Raw genomic sequence first — 17,779 nt, 5'->3', positions numbered from 1 at the left:
TCTGACACATTTCTAAAAACAATTTTCTGTTTTTCTGCAGAACTGCATATTTGGCATTGCCAAAGGAAAATATTGTGGATTTAACAGCTGCTATACAATGTGGGTTTATTTGGTTGTCATATTGTTCACGAGAAAATATGATTGTCACAGCAGCAACTTGAGCCCTGTCCTGTAGTCAAGGACAATGTGAACCTTTACAGAACATTATCAAAAGCTCCCATGTTTCATGTGCACCTGCTCGTACAGCTCTTATCGAACAGAGGAAAAAGGACTCTGTGAATATGCTATCATATACAGGCATATGATAACAATGGACCTGTCTACATGCAGGCATAATTTAGCACCATCAATTAAAAGAAATGGCATCCATAATCATGCCAATAAAATTAAAAGAAGTACTTTGCATTCCTAATGAAATATTCTTACCTTTTAGGTATCATAGTAATGTGTCATGACAAAATAGTGTGCGTAAAGCTGTCACTTCCTTGACATAAAGTAAGTTTTGTGTGTTGCTGGTAAAATTTTGTTCTGGGGGCACAACACATTTTTAAATTCACTAAATCAGTTACATGAGAAGTGATAATTTTAAAATCTTGTCTCCTCTGAGATAAAGTTTTGTGGATGGCAATACTAAGCGTGATCCTACTGGAGGTGAATGTTCTTGCTTTTGTCCAATCTCTTACCCAGTCAGTTTTTGGGAGCTCTTCAGTTTAAAATGAACTTTGAAACATAGCACAGCCTTTGAACCATGGTACAATCCAGTATTTTGTATACTTCCCATTAACGACTATTGCCCGAGGCAAACCAAGTGCCGAGCAACAGATAAAAATCCTATTAGGACCAACTGGGGATTGGACCCCAAACCTTCGAGCCATAATCTGGCACTTTGGCACTGAGTCACACTACAATTGCTTACAATCTTAAATTGAGAGATAAGTAGAAAACTTTACATAATATGTATAATTAAATCATGTTCAGGAACATTTATTTATTGTGGAAGTGTACCCACAAGTATTTTTAAATATTTCCACTTTCAAATCTACTCCATTTTGAGAATTAATTTAAAGTGAGTATACTCTCATTTCTTACCTTTTTCCTTAGTTTCACATATTTTCAAAATTTCATTTTGGTCTTACCACTATAAATACATTGTTCATGCCAGATATATTCCTTCACTGGTAGATTCTAAAAGTTTTGCTGATAAATGTATTGAGCATAACTGGAATTATGAGCATAACTAAAGTTACTTATACTGTAATGTGCATTATATGAACAGCTGGAAATCAGTTTGCGAGTTGGACCTCATCATTGAAGAGGTTCAGTTCCCAGCAAGACATTTTATCGTGTTTTAATATTCATTGGGAAAAGGAAGGGGTAAAATGTTTTGGTGTAGAAGAAAATATGAAAAAAGGTAAGAAATGATTTTCTTTATTTAGCATTACAGAACAAATACGGTACACAACCGATCGGCAGTAATTTATTGCGGGAACACACACAGGAAATGAAGAGCTCCTATTCTTTACTGATCAATGCTTGGTGGATGACATGCAACTCTCACACAACTTCCTGCATCTACATCTACATCCATACTCCGCAAGCCACCTGACACTGTGTGGCAGAGAGTACCTGAGTACCTCTATCAGTTCTCCCTTCTATTCCAGTCTCGTATTGCTCGTGGAAAGAAGGATTGTCGTTATGCCTCTGTGTGGGCTCTAATCTCTCCGTGGAAAGAAGGATTGTCGTTATGCCTCTGTGTGGGCTCTAATCTCTCCAATTTTATCCTCATGGTCTCTTCGCAAGATATACGTAGGAGGGAGCAATATACTGCTTGACTCTTCGGTGAAGGTATATTCTCGAAACTTGAACAAAAGCCCATACCGAGCTACTGGGCATCTTTCCTGCAGAGTCTTCCACTGGAGTTTATCTATCATCTCCGTAATGCTTTCGCGATTACTAAATGATCCTGTAACGAAGCGAGCTGCTCTCCGTTGTATCTTCTCTATATCTTCTATCAACCCTATCTGGTATGGATCCCACACTGCTGAGCAGTATTCAAGCAGTGGGCGAACAAACATATTGTAACCTACTTCCTTTGACTTTGGATTGCATTTCCTTAGGATTCTTCCTACGAATCTCAGTCCTGAGTCTGCTTTACCGACGATCAATTTTATATGATCATTCTATTTTAAATCACTCCTAATGCATACTCCCAGATAATTTATGGAATTAACTGCTTCCAGTTGCTGACCTGCTATATTGTAGCTAAATGATGTCAGACCTTTCTTTCTATGTTTTCGCAGCACATTACACTTGTCTACACTTAGATTCAATTGCCATTCCCTGCACCATGCACCAATTTGCTGCAGATCCTGCATTTCAGTACAATTTTCCATTGTTATAACCTCTCGATATACCACAGCATCATCCGCAAAAAGCCTCAGTGAACTTCCGATGTTATCCAGAAGGTCATGTATGTATATTGTGAATAACAACTGTCCTGCGACACTCCCCTATGGCACACCTGAAATCACTCCTACTTCGGAAGACTTCTCTCCATTGAGAATGACATGCTGCATTCTGTTATCCAGGAACTCTTCAATCCAATCACACAATTGGTCTGATAGTCCATATGCTCTTACTTTGTTCATTTAACAACTGTGGGGAACTGTATAGAATGCCTTGCGGAAGTCAAGAAACACGGCATCTACCTGGGAACCTGTGTCTATGGCCTTCTGAGTCTCGTGGACGAATAGTGCAAGCTGTGTTTCACATGATCGTCTTTTTTGAAACCCATGCTGATTCCTACAGAGTAGATTTCTAGTCTCCAGAAAAGTCATTACCCTCAAACATAATATGTGTTCCAAAATTCTATAACTGATCGACGTTAGAGATATAGGTCTATAGTTCTGCACATCTGTTCAACGTCCCTTCTTGAAAACGGGGTGACCTGGGCCCTTTTCTAGTCCTTTGGAGCGCTACGCTCTTCTAGAGACCTACAGTACACCGCTGCAAGAAGGGTGGTAAGTTCCTTCACGTACTCTGTGTAAAATCGAACTGGTATCCCATCAGGTCCAGCGGCCTTTCCTCTTTTGAGCAATTTTAATTGTTTCTCTATCCCTCTGTCGTTTATTTCGATATCTACCATTTTATCATCTGTGTGACAATCTAGAGAAGGAACTACAGTGCAGTTTTCCTCTGTGAAACAGTTCTGGAAAAAGACATTTAGTATTTTCCCCTTTAGTCTGCAGGTTGATATACCCCCAATTCCTCACTTCTTTTACAATTACAGCAGAGGAGATTGGCATGGCAGCAGGGGAGAGTGGCGTGGTTCGTTTAAAAGAGGGGGGGAGGGTGGGTGGTGGGAAGGGACCAAACTGCTTGGTCATCAGTCCCTTGTTCCAAATAAAACAATGCCACAAGGGAAAGAATAAAACAAACGAGACATATAACACAAAACAGAAAGAAAGGAAAAACCACAAGGACGAACATAAGGAAACAAACACTAAAAGTAACAAAAGAGGACAATAAAACAACTGAGAGAAGCAAGAAACAGTTAGAAGAGAGTAAAACAAGAAAGCAGATTACAGTGGCTGGCTGATCACAAGAATAAAAAGGATAAGCCATCCACCCTGCAACACATTAAAAGATCCACTCTAAAAGCGCTAGGTTGGAGTACACTGAAGGACAGAGGACATGCACAAAATCTTGTATCAAATGGTAAAACCCACCCTCACGAATAAAACGTAAAACTGAAGCTGCTGTTGAGGCACTGTCACCCAACACCAAAGGTAGGATGCTGGGAAAGTTAAAAGTCTGCCGCAGAGTGGCTAAATGTGGGCAGTCCAGCAAGAGGAGGACAACCGTCATATGTGAGCCACAGTGACACGGAGGTGGGTCCTCACGACGCAGGAAGTAACCATGTGTTAGCCACGTATGGCCAGTGTGTAGCCGGCAGAGTCAACTGATTGCCTTGTGAGATGCCCGTGTGAAATACTTCCAAACATTCATAGTCTCCTTAAGACACACAGTTTGTTGTGGGTACTGTTATGCCATTCCATCTCCCAAAGCCGAAAAACCCTGTGGCATAAGACAGAACACAGGTCAGGTTCAGAGAAGCCGATCTCCATAAGCAGTTTCCACATAGCCTGTTTGGCCAGCCTGTCGGCAAGTTCTTCGCCTGGGATTCCAACAAGACCTGGGGTCCAGACAAACTCAATGAATGACTGGACTGTTCCGGGGAATAGATGGACTCCTGGATGTTTGCTACCAAAGGATGATGAGGGTAGCTTTTGTCAATAGCTTGTATGCTGCTCAAGGAGTCAGTATACAGAATAAACTACTCCCCAGGGCATGAACGGATGTGCTCAAGAGCACGAGATATAGCTAACAGCTCTGCAGTGGAAATGCTGCACCCAAAGTGTGCCAGCATCCATTATGCAAAAAGTGCTTTGCAACATATCATATGTAATTATAATAAATCGGACATGTGTAATTCTTTGATAGTGAATGTGTTCTACAAATTGTTACTAATAAGTGTAGTAGGAAACTGATTATATACATCTTGTTTTCTATATATATATATATATATTTTAGTAACCGCTATAGCTATTGGGTACTGGCGGGACAACGTTTGTCGCACTCAGTAAGCCTAGTGGAACACCTATGCCCCACTCAATAAAGACTACTGGGACACCAGTGTCCCAGGGCCTAATTGCAGGAAGTGAGTTCAGAATGGACAAAAATGTATTCATAATATTATCAAGACTAATAAAAAACTATGTGGTCAAAAGAAGAAGTTTATACATAAAATTTAAAAAATCTGTCTTGAAAGGGTTAAGTTAAACAAGACACGGAACAACTTTAATACAGAATATTTGAAAGCAGGCCTGAAAGTCAGTTACATAAAAACTAAAAAATGTGCAATAAACGCACCAAAAAGAAAATGGGAATTTGGAGCAGTTGATACAAAAGAAAAAACGAACAGCAATATCTATAAAAAAGATCTCTTTTAATATTCCATATTGTTAAGCCTGACTAAAAAGTATAAAATAATTTCTACTAGCCCCTTACAGATGGTTCCAAAAAATTATGACTGTCAGTTTTTAATAACTACGAGAATACTTGTAAGATTTTAATGAAAAACTTGCTGCACCTGCAATAGATATTAGTAAGGAGGTGAACTACTCTTGCATGTGCCCCACATTTTTCGTTTTAAATATGTCAAGTATTTTCACAGCACAGTCACAAAATTTCAGGGCTCACTGTATGGAATTAGGAACTTGTATGAGGCTAGGGGAAATTCTTTTACACTTCCTAGTATAATTTAAAAAATTTGAATATTACAAATTCATTTTTATTTGAATAATTATTTTCCTGTTCTTAGTTTTTGTGTGTGAAATTTTTCAATCTATTTCAAATATTTTGATGAGATTACAGCGACCAATATATTGCTTCCTCCTAAGATATCTTGCAAAAAAAGAGAGACAACCAAGCTAACACAGGAGCTTAGCAGCAATATTTCTTCCCACGAACCATTCACAATTGGAAGAGGAATAGGGGGAAATGGAAGTGGTCTACAAAGTACCCTCTGCCACACATCAGAAAAGAAAATTAGTTAGTATTGCATTGTCATCCAGTTCTGAGCTATGTTGAAAGTTTCAAGCCCCTATCTGATTGGGGAATTTGTTTAAAATAAATTGCAATATTTGTAACAGACAAACAGAAAAGGAAGTGACCAAATAAACATGTGGTAAAAATGTTCTGGGATGTTATTGAGTAATAAGAGTTTTCGAAAGTAAATTTCACACATCTGAAACAACAGGTATACAACCAGTGTACATTAGTAATTTTCGTTGATGGCAGTGAAACATGGCCTTTATGGGAAATCCAAGCAAAAATTAGAACTGGTTACCAAGCAATGAAGAGGTGCATACAGGGAATTATTAGAAGAGGGCTAAAAATAAATGGACACAAAATAGATGCACCAGGCTCACTGCAACACACTAAAACATTCAACCAAACAGTAGTAGGAGTCTGGACAAGTCAAAAATTTTAAAACGCTTACCATCAGCTGAAAATGGAGGGCAGGGCTCCACTTAAATTTACTGCTCTCCTCTTGTCTGAATATAACACACACACTGTTATAGTGTGGTGTATTGAAATACGTACTCTACAAGCTTCACTAACTGGTGGATTCTCTCACTAGAGCAAGGCAACATAATTTAGAGGACTACGACCTCTGCGGAGACAGATCAGTGTAACTTCACCCCTTTTCTTCTGTCTGGCAGAAGGACCAACATGGCAAGACGACTTGTTTCACAGATTGCAGCTTATCTTCCAACACTTCCAACCACTCTGCCTCTAAATGGCTTATGGCCCTTGGCTCAACAGTGAGGGAATGGTTCATAGAGGGATAGCACATGTTTCCACTTCCTTGCCTGCAATGTCAGTATGCAGCTAAGTGAATGGGTGGTAATGAATCAAGGTAGTTCTTTGCTCGATTCCAAGAAACAAGAAAAGAGGGTAATAATCAACAGATGGTGAGAAGATGACGAGGAAACACTGAGGAGCAATATGAACATGTGTGCTTCACAACTTCAATTACCAATAACCAGGACTACTTCCTCTATCTTGACATAGTGTGAGAACTTCATTAATGAATTTTAGGTTTTTAGCCTGTTCTCACAAATAGTCTTCTTATTACTTTCCTACAGTTTTGAGACCAGTAATAATGCTGTATAGATTTTTTTATTCATAACTGTATTTACCACTAAACGATTTGCTTCATGAATTAGGCACCTTAAAATCTGATTTCTTTAATATATTTGTCACTGCAGTTGTATTACATTAACTTATAACTAAAAATTTAATGTAATCTACATTTTAAGTGTTGTGTGCTGTACATCTTTAATAAACTGTGTTTTTCTAGAAATTCTTGCACTTCGTTTCATCCAGATTGATGGAGTTAGACATACAAAAATATGGGTGTATAAACCTTTCCTTAATTTCCATGTCAGATTACTAGCTGATGAACTGGTCATTTTTGTCAGTTAAATTTTATACTCATATAATCAGATAAGAATTACTTTTATGAAGTTTTCAGCCTTTCTTTATCTGTGAGCACACTCTTAGCTATCTAAGAAGGTTACAGCTGTTAAAACACTCCATTCATTTTTGGAAACAGTAGAGTTAAAATGTGATGTTCCATCATGCTGATTTAGGTTTTCTTCTGCTTCCTTAATTCACTTTTGGTTCACAATGTTCCCTTTAATAAGAATACAATAGTTTTCTTTCCCACTGTATATGTGCATTTTTTAATGCACTTGGCAAGGTATTTCACTTCCTTCTTATCTTTTTCTCATTTTGGGCTAAGGCCAAAATTCTAGTTGAGTCATTTGTCTGCTCATGTAATGCAGTGAAACATAAAACAAAGTGTAATATCCTTCTTGGAACACGACTTACTTCATTCTGTTGTGTCCTTGTGCATTACTAACCGTTTTTGTAAATTATTTCTCAAATATTCCAGTCGTTTGTTCATGGTAGTAGATGTGGCAATAAAACAGTTTATTTTATTCTAGCCGATCAAAATAATATTTATCACCATGCTTGCTATGTTTTTGAGTTGATCCACTGCTAATTGCTGGATCTACAAGGACTGGTGGTGTGTTACAATTAAAAAATATGTCCAATTCCTGTAGCATCCAATATTTTTAACAAAGTCTTTTTTTTAGAACAAATTATTCTGAAAGACAAGGCAGCCAAATATCTATAGAGTTGAAGCAATATATGGAGAAATAAGATGATTTGATTTTTCCAGTAAGAAAAATAAGCTTACCAAATCAACAGCCAGCATGGAAAAATCTGAAGGCTTTTCCTACAGTATATCATCTGGAAGTCACAGAAATTGAACAGCTACATCTACATATATGCAAGTTAGTATCAGATTACTGTAAGTGTAGTACGAGAAATTGGGAGTGGAATAAAGTCCCATGCCACATACCTCAATCAATAATGCAGTGAACACCTGTCTGAGATATGTAATTCAGTCATAGACTTTTACACTTATAAGCAATTATTAAGGCTATAGTAATAACTGGTAAATAATTGTATGTGGAGATTTCAATATAGATTTCATCTCTGGTAGTTCTGATCAAGGGCCCCTTAATTTACTGATGTCCAACAGAAGACACTAGCGTAACAGTAACTGACAATTTATTTCTAAAGCCAACTGTCTTCAACTAAATAAATGAGAGTCCCATAATAAACGGTCAAACGGCAGCAATACCGCATCACCACCAATCAGGTTTAACTACAAAAATTCCACAGACTTAAATGCTGACTGACAGAGAAGTTACAGGATGAAAATGGGAAGAAGTTGATCAATAATACATAGTAGATGTGATATTTAATTATTTCATAAAAATACAACAATAATGGAAATTCCTGTATGGAGCAACATGTAAAATAAGGGTAAGGAAACCACTCGCCTGTAGCGGATCGATCCACTGAGCATAGTAACACACAACAAAAGACAGCATTCACACTAGCTTTTGAACACTAGCTCTTTTCCCAGCAATACTACACTCATTCACACATGCAACCACAAGGACACCCAAATGCTCTCCCAAGGCCACAACAAGACTTCTAAATTTAAGGTACTTAATTTAAACTCAGAAAATGCACAATATTTTCCCAAATTTGTCTCTGGTTCCAAACTGAGGGTAATGTTGCCCTCAAATACAATATGCAGGTATATAAAAATGGTAGGTGATTCAATCAGATAAGAGGCATTTTACTTATAATTAATGATACATTTGCTAGTTCGGATGCAAACAAGAAGACTTTTAAAAACTCAAAAAAATCTCTATGAATCTGAAATTAAAGTAGCAAAATTCAAAGAAAATGAAGACTATCTTGTAAACTCCACTGGCTACTGTAGCATTCAATAATTATACAACTGATGCTGAGACTCTACTTTTACAAGCACAGTGTGTAACAACAGAATGGTTCACCTATCACTCCAAGAAATATCACTTACTAAATAAGCTGAGTGACTCTAGAAAAGATGACTATTATGGTTTTGACAGCTCTAAAATGAGTAATTAAGAAAATCTGTCTTGTAAAAAAATATTCTTGGTATTGGAACTTTCTCAGAATGGCTTAAAATTATGCTACACATAAAGAGAGATACCAAATAACTGCAGACCCATATCACTTATCCCAATTACGCCAAAAGTAATAGCCATTTTGAAAATGGTCGGTTGACTGATTGACTTCCTTGATTCCGTGGTAGTTCATCTCAAATTAGTGAAACCTGTGTTCTGATGATTAAAGTAGTAGGAGCAGTAAGACTGAGGTGTTTAATACAATACTGGTGCCATAGTTGAGAAAATTTACCAAAACATGTGTCAATCATGCCAGTAGCTATGACCAAGATGACAAGGTGTCTCTCAGGGCCCATCAAATTGTGAGAAAGGCCCCACCATGCATCTGATCCCCACCAGCCCAATGAAAGGCAAAGACAGTTACAGTGCACAAAATGTCTTCAATTTTGCAGACTCGGGACGGTGAGATGGCTAAAAAGGTAATGGACATCAGTTGGACCATCAGTAATAAACACAAGAGGAGAGAAATAAGTAAGGCAGCAGCTGTATGCTCCCGGAGTTCTGCCCATGGTGGGAGTTCCCCCATCCGCAGCCATCGCACACTCGCTCCACTGTAGTCAAGGTGTTTATAAAGAGTATTCACTATTTAACAGAGTGCTACCTCTAAAACAGAAAGAAGGATGCAGCAGAAAATGAGGCAAACCATGTCTAAAAACAATCAAAAAAGCAAGAGAGGGATGAAAGAGTGAGCTGGTCAAGGAGGTAGGGTCGAGGGCCCCTCAGACTCCGCAGTGGGAGACACCTCAAGCACAACCATCCCACTCCTGCCTGAAGGTAGCTTACAACCTTACTCTAAAAATAAAGGGCACTTTTAAGGAGAAAACAGAGAACCAGTTCAATTGCCTGCCTGTCCATGAATCATCTGTCAGTATCTGAGGCAAAGAATTCAGAAAGCCATGCTTAGCATGGAGGGCTGAGGCAACATACCATAGTGGATCCCTGCCGGGAGTAACAGAAGGTAGAGCGACATGCAACAGTAGTTGATAGTGTGGAGTTTATTAGAGGGGGGTGCAGCAGCCAATCAGATGTCATTCCATCTTCAAGTGCACAGTGGTCTCATATGCAGCCAAGATCAGCAAAGCAAATGAGTCGCGACTAATTGCTCTTCCAGCCAAACAGCCAGCCAGTTCATTCCCGAGTACACTCACATAACGTGGGACACAGAGAAAGGCAATAAAGCAGTCAGTGTGACTTAGTTCAATGAGAAGATCATGAATAGCAGTGATATCACTATATATCAGAAAAGGTAAAGTAAGACCTGTTTGATAAAGTGGAAGACACTATTAATAGCTATCAGCTCCACTGTACAGACTATACATGTTCCTGGCAACAAATGGTGTTTCTGACTGAAAGGGGATGTAAAGCATATCCCGTCTTATCCCCAGTTTTAGAGCCATCAGTGTAAACGATGGTTGCATCCTGAAACTCTTTAAGAATTGAATGTCACGCGCACAAAAAGGTCGTAGGGGTCAACAGACTTTAGGACATAAAAATAGATCGGTCCCCATTCATGGCTTGCACACCAACAAAGGGGGCAGGGGAGAGGTTCATGACAAAACATGAAGAGCATATTCAAGAGACGAGACACAGAGGCAGAGATCCCGGTTCAGGGCTACAAAGCACATTCCAACTGGTAGTCCCACCCGAGAGCGGGTATCAGGAGGCTGACACCCCACACATGTAAGAAGAATAGGACCATTGGATGATCAGGGAACTGTCAAATGATCATTGCATAGGAGACCAAGAGTTGATACCATCAGAACTGATTCTGTAAGAGCCCCACTTCAGCACCCAGATGAGGGACTACTCTAGAAGGCATCAATGGCCTGACAAACTCTACAATGATGGACTGGGTCTAACAGCTTCAAAGACAAAAGCCCCTCCAAGCCATAAACCATCCATACATGATGGGACTAAGGCCCACTAAATATGGAGAAGAATAACTAGATCTTTACCACAAGAGGTGTGGGCAAGGAAGCAGAGATCATTAAGCTTCCGCACTGTGCGACAATTTCCAAGTGCTGGGTACCCAAGTAGAGTTCTGGATCAGGGCGGACTGGAGTATGACACAAATGCTAAACCAGTATTTTTAAGATGCTCAACCAGTGTTTCTGTAAGAGAGAATTGGAAACAGTGGGAAAGGATGACCAATACCCAAACAAAGGTCACTAGTTCGCTGATGGTAACCAGGAAGAGAGTGATAGGTCAGAGCCCAGAAGAAAACCATTCTCTTGGATCCAAGGAGAGCCAATGTGAATCTGCAACAATCTGTGGGATAAAAATTGACAAATAAAAATCAGTAAGGACCTCAAAAGCCCTTGTCATAGAAGATAAATAAAGTGTGGTGATGCCAAGCAATCTCATATGCCTTAGGTAGGGCAAAAAAAGACTGCAAAGAGGTATTGGAGGTCAGAAAAAGCCTCTTGGGATGCTGTTTTCAACCAGACGAGACTGGTTGGTTGTGGATTGTCCCTCCTTGAAACCACAGTGATAAGGACACACACACACACACACACACACACACACACACACACACACACGATCTCAATAGTTGAGAACTCAATATAATCTGTGGACAACCTTCCTTTCAAGCAATTTACAAAGCATTTTGGTCTAGCTAATCTGTTGGTAACTGTCGAGAGATGTTGGACTTTTGCATGGCTTAAGGATTGGGACAACCATACCATTTCGGTATTGAAAAGGGAACACAGTTTTGAGCTAAATACATTAATTATCCTTAAAAGATTAGCCTCTGAGCTACACCCAGATATTGGATCATTTCACAATGAACTGAATCAGAGTGTGGGAATGTACCACCTAATGAGGCAAGGGCCTGAAGCAGTCCCCAGTCAGTGAAAGGTTTATTATATGATTCAGCTTGGCAGGGAGCGAAATATCGGGGGCATCTACAACCTGTTGTTTCTGCAGTAAAAAAAAAGAGCCAGATAAGAAGAGGATACTGATGCAAGGTTGATTGCAACGTGATTAAAAGAACCAATACACTGGTAAAAAGACTGCCATGAAGGACAAGACCCAGAACAGTCATCGTTCGTTGGTGGCCCACAAAATTATAGAGCTTGGCCCACCTCTGGGTTGAAGAGGCACATATTTCCAGAGAGGAGTTGTAACACTTCCAGCATTTCTTCTAACTCCATTTAATTAGTTAGTGAGCCTTAGCACAAGGTCACTTAACTTACGCTAGTGACCAGTACGGTCTGCAAAGGATATTGCTTGAAATGTTGCAGGGCTCAAACGATCCTAAATGGCTAATGCAATGTCTGTGGCCCACCACAGTTGTGTTCAGCAGTGGAGGGGACCTGTGGAAGGGAGAACAGCAGTTCCAGCAAAACTAGTAGACAGTGTTGGAGACATCTTGCACAGCCTCACTGATGCCATATGACAAAGGAAGCAAAAGTAACAGCAGAGGCATACAACTGCCAGTTGGCTCTTTGAAGCTCCCAATGTGGTAGTCAGTCTTTCTGGCAATGGCAAAGAAGTGACAGGATCACTGGAAAGCAGTCATTGCAAAAAAGTTTGTCATGCAGCGACTAGTGCAGTGAAGCCACGGAATTGGTGGGAGATATCTTTAGATCAATAGCTGAAAACATGCCGTGGGCAAAGTGGACAGGACAGAGTAGCCTTGTCATGATCCTTCTTCTCCTCCTCTTCCTCCTGCAGCCTTTGGTGGCTAAAATTCTTGTGAGGGCCTATCTGCAACTAGTGTGGGGAAAGATGAAAAGTGGACAATCCTGAGACCCGCAGGTCACAGTTCCTTTGGCCACTGGATGGTGTCGGGCCTCTAATCACTGGGTTTCTGGCGATAGGGGTCCCATGATGGAGCCCCTTTACCGGTAGATGCCAGAGGAGGAAGCTGCTCCTCCAGCCGGACGTTGGAAGCCATATCTGAAGATGTACCACAGGAGCCGCAAAAGACGAGCACAGTGGGAGAGGTGGTTAAAAAAAAAAATTGGGGTAGTAAGAGTGAGGATTGTGACTTTTGCGCAACCAGATGTCACATTAAAAGGATTTGGGCTTCCACATTTTTTATGTGGCCTCTGGATATGAGAGGCAGTCAGTGGGTTTTCATTTCTGTATTTTAGTTTCTTTCTTGAAGACTGGACACACCGATGAATGTAGAGGATGATGATCTGTGCAACTGCCACACAAAGGTAGTTGTTCACAAGGACTTTCCTCATGGAGTGATCGTCTACTGTTGCCAAATTTTAGGTGCGCCGTGCAGTAAGGTAACATATGACCAAAACACAAGTATTGAAAGCATGTCACGGGTGGTGGGATGTAAAGTTTCATTTCTCACCTGTACATGATGTCTAATTTTTTTCCGGGAGAACATTCCCTTTAAAGGCCAATATAAAAGCAGATATATTTACTCTATTATCCTTGGGACCTCTTTGGATGAATCAGATAAAATGTACACCTCGCCACTCAAGATCAGCCCGTAGCTCCTAGTCTGGAGAATAAGGTCCTGGTGGAAGATTATTTTCCGGACCACATTCAAAGCCTTGTGAGAGGCAATGACCATATGTCAAAATGTCTAAAGTGCTGTAGACTGTGCTGCAGAAGAGGCTTTAATCAACAGCTACACTGTGCATAATTCCTAATGACTCGACTTCTCCAAATTGTTCTTCAATATGCTCTACAAAAATAATGGCTGTCACACCGAAAGTGTCCCAATCAGTTTGATTACATACTGAATATTAAATAAATTGTTTTGTTCTTAAATGTCTGACTTATACCTCTTCCCATAGGGCAGTTAGTGGAGGGTAAGCAGTAGGGTTGTAACTGTCCGCATTGAAGTTGTGATTCCTGTCTGTTAATATCAGAATGTCCATTGTTTTGATGTAATTTAATATGTTTCAAGTGCAAAACATCCACTCTGATGCCACCTGTTCCTATCAAGGGCTCTACCTGCAGGCACCACTCAGCCACAGCAAAGGCCATCTGATATGATTGGCAGCTCAGACATCATGGGGCTCAACCAAAAGGGTACATAAAGACCCCACTGGACTAGCTACCACAATGCTTTTGATGTGCAAATAAGAGCCTACACATGTATTGTGTGCAGATGATTTTTAACGCTGGATACAAAAGGCACTATTTAAGGTTTTTTTCCCAGTCGATCCACACTACAGAAAAATTTGGAAAATGGAAATCAATCCAGAAGCCAACTACAAATTATTTCACTCAAAAGCTAGTGAATGAAAATATTCCAAAAGGGAAGGCAGAACCTAGGGAATAATTGTGTTGACATCAAAGCCTGCCACCATGGAAAGAGAACAAGAAAAGAAAGGATAGTCAGAGGTGAGAGACTACAACACAGGAAAGAATGTGGGTGCTGCATTACCTGGGGTCCTGTGCTTGTCATGAATGTTCTAACGAAAGAGTTGTGAACCTTGTGAGGGGCATTAGGAACATAATAAGCAACTAAACAAAAACAATTTTGATTCAGAACAAAATTAACTATAAAAACAAATGAAAATCTCCTAACTACACTTTATAATGGTCATGAAAGAAGGTTCATTTATAGCCTTCAGTATCTGTTTACTGTCACAGAATATTGTTAAAAAATGCAAGCTAGCATATTATGGTTAGTAGCTAAATCACATCAACAAATCAGTTCTTGTTTAACAGGTCAAAGTTAGTACATGTTTTATTGGCATGTAATAAGAAAGCAGATGAAGGTGTCAGGCACAGAGCTGACGAGCAGTGTACCCCATGATGCTCCAGCAGCCAACATTATCATTCTTACATGTCTGCCTGTAGCACATGCTTCAAGCTGGGATTAGAACACTTAGCAACAAGCCACGATAGTGTTTATTATGGACGGCATAAAGGAAACCTGACATGTATTACGGTAAGAGGTGACAGTGATAATTTTCCGAGCTTATAAGTTCTGTTATGGAGATTCAAAGCAGAAACAGTGGGTCAGTGTAGTGCTCATCTTAAAGTTGCCAGTTACTATGGTAGGCAATGGTTGGAGCATGAGGGGTGGTGGCAGAGGGGGCATTGGCGACATCACACAGTATTCTCATTCTCTCTCTGCACAGAATGCATCACAGTCCCACCTTCTTACATTCACGCCCCATGAAAAATAGAGAGAGGAATCCCATTCGGCTCTGTTCTCAGGTTCTTCCTCTCCCCTGTGTGTGATAATGACTTTTCAAACTACATGGCTAGCAGAAATGTCCTTTATGCTGATGATACGTGAATGGTCACACCACGTAAGAATTGGCAAGTAACTTTAGACAAAAACAGAGAGCATGAATATCCTGAGATTTGTTGTCAATGTGGTAAGAACCGATTTCTGTTGCACCATTAACACAGAGGAAGCGAGTGTGTGGAGCAGGCCTAATCCACAATAGTCTCAACAGGAATCAAAATGATTTTAAGTTTGTTAGTGACAAGCTGTACACAGGCCATCACTTATATGCAATTCTGTTAAGAAACTACATTAATTGGACTTACAATGCTCAGTTAACTGGGCATCAAAGTACAAAAATCATATTCCTGTAATAATGATATATTGGTAACCACACCAAGCTACTGTAAGACATGTCTGCCAGATTTTGTCCAAATTGTTTCAGGTGAATCTTAGTAGGATTCCTAATGACCCTTGTTAACATATTTTTTGCCTGCCAAGTATCAGGCAATGTCAATTTATAACACGCAAACGGTTTGAAATTAATGTCTTCTTGACATTTATTTATTAGTGTTGTTGTTACGTTCTTCTTCTTTTGTATCTGTAATTTAAAAATTTGTTCCAATGACCTTTGGTAATGATAAACATCATTAGGACCAAAAAGACTGGTTTATCCACTGCAGGCAGAATAACTGCTTACGAGTGGGTTACAATAAAACTCTAAAGCTACAAAAAATTACTAAATTTCACAATAAGAAAAAGTGTTTAAATACTGTTCTTTTTAATTTCGTAGACGTGTGCATCAAATATGCAAATCATGTCCAGTTACACATGGTCCAGGCAACCGAAAAGGATTAAAGGGGGTGGTTCTAGAAATTCCTTAAAATTCTTGGGTCAGTTCATACTAGAGGCACATATGAAATGACGCCAATTTCTGTTTACGTTTATAAAAAGTTTTTCATTAACTGTAACACGAAATGTCTAACCCGATGCACTTTTCCAGTTGCAATTTCGTATAATTATTGACCGAGTTTAAAAACCTATACCGCTATCATAAAATACTCATTAAGAGACAATCTTTTGTCAAAAGTATAAGATAGTAAACCAATTATTACGGTAAGAAACTGGATATATGCCTTGAGGTACGATGCGCAAATAACAACGTTCATCCAGTATTTCAGAATGAGAGCACTTGGCTATTTCCAATAAAGCTTCCACACAGTTTCACACCATTTCTAGTTTTTTTCTAGCTTTGATGGTTAGCAACAAATACTTAACACATTAACAGTTATTTGCTTTTTTTTTCGCACTGTGTTACGATTAAACGACTGGCTACAATGTATCTACGAAACCAGACGACATTATAACTTGGTCAAACTAAATAAGTCCAATCGCATTTGCGAAATTTCGATCGAGTTAAGGCTATGATCATGAACGACAAAAATGTCAACGTGGTACAATAAATTACACGAGAAGAATTTATGCAAACATACGGTGGGGAAACGAGGGATACTGCCAGTCTCATGCCGCGGATCTCTTGTTTCTGTATTTAGATAGTTTTGCTTACAACTTATGCCAGCTCTCAACTCTCTACTGAGAGCTTTATTTTACACGGCAGTAAGTAATTCATCCAGGTGAGTTTCCACACAAACTGAGATATACCTGTAACTGATACTTTGGCATCACTAAATTTTTGAAAAATCAGTAAGTTAAAATTTCTTTTTCATGTGAACTTGTCAGCAACACGGAAAGGCCGCCAGTTTCCAGTATAAGGAAATTTGGTAGTTATGATTGGTATGGTACCGGTAACAACATTCCTGACAAAACACTTTATATATACTTCATGTTCGAATTTTTATTTTCATACGAGAGGTTCTTAAAGAACACACAATATCAAAATAGTCCTCTTCCTGTAACGCCACGGCATAAACAATAACTCAAAACAATGATACACACCTCTCCCTGTTTTCCACAGTTCTCTCCTCATAATTGTCACGACTCTTGTGTGACAGCCACAGTAATTATTTGTGTACGTCAAACAGAACAGCCGCCAACATTACAACAAATAAAGAGGCCTGCAAGCGTTCAATATTTATTGACAATTCTGCTTTGTCAAATCGTCAATATATTGGTGCTATACCTCCCACTATCACAAAAATTGGCAATCGACAACTAGATTTTACAAGATTAAGATGTAGAACACCCAAAAGAAAGTGTGTGCTGCAATCATGTTACCTAAAGGTTGCAAACAACAGACAACAAGGAAAAAGAGATAATAGGTCCGAGAATGACTGAAAAAAGGAGCGACTAAACACAGATTTTAAAGCTTATTTTAGGAGGAGATATAGGCATCATGAAAAGTCTGAGAAACTGACAAATGACAAATCTGTAAAAATTGCCCCAAACAAAATTAAGGGACGTAGTAAGAAAGGGAACAGGAAAACAATGTGAAGAACAA

The 17,779-nt window shown here is 39.4% G+C and overlaps 1 protein-coding gene across 8 annotated transcripts in view; it reads right to left on the bottom strand.

Annotated features, from left to right (window-relative positions):
• The window catches only part of LOC126328814 (RCC1 and BTB domain-containing protein 1-like), a 203,583-nt gene extending 186,008 nt beyond the window's left edge, over nucleotides 1-17,575 (bottom strand). The window contains exon 1 of one of the 8 annotated variants that reach the window (XR_007561953.1): nucleotides 17,278-17,470. Coding sequence is in view for 2 of the 8 variants with exons in the window: in XM_049996072.1 (XP_049852029.1) it covers nucleotides 17,278-17,308 (31 nt within the window). In the remaining 6 variants the exon portion in view is untranslated. Of the gene's footprint in view, nucleotides 1-16,814 lie in introns of all 8 variants that reach the window. The other 7 variants (XR_007561969.1, XM_049996072.1, XM_049996075.1 and 4 more) reach the window with 7 other exon arrangements.
• Nucleotides 17,576-17,779: the final 204 nt, after the last annotated feature.

The sequence above is a fragment of the Schistocerca gregaria genome, chromosome 2 (genome assembly GCF_023897955.1).
Source record: "Schistocerca gregaria isolate iqSchGreg1 chromosome 2, iqSchGreg1.2, whole genome shotgun sequence".
Lineage (NCBI taxonomy): Eukaryota > Metazoa > Arthropoda > Insecta > Orthoptera > Acrididae > Schistocerca > Schistocerca gregaria.
The sequence above is the reverse complement of the archived record's forward strand: the minus strand, read 5'-3'. Positions and strand labels throughout refer to the sequence as shown.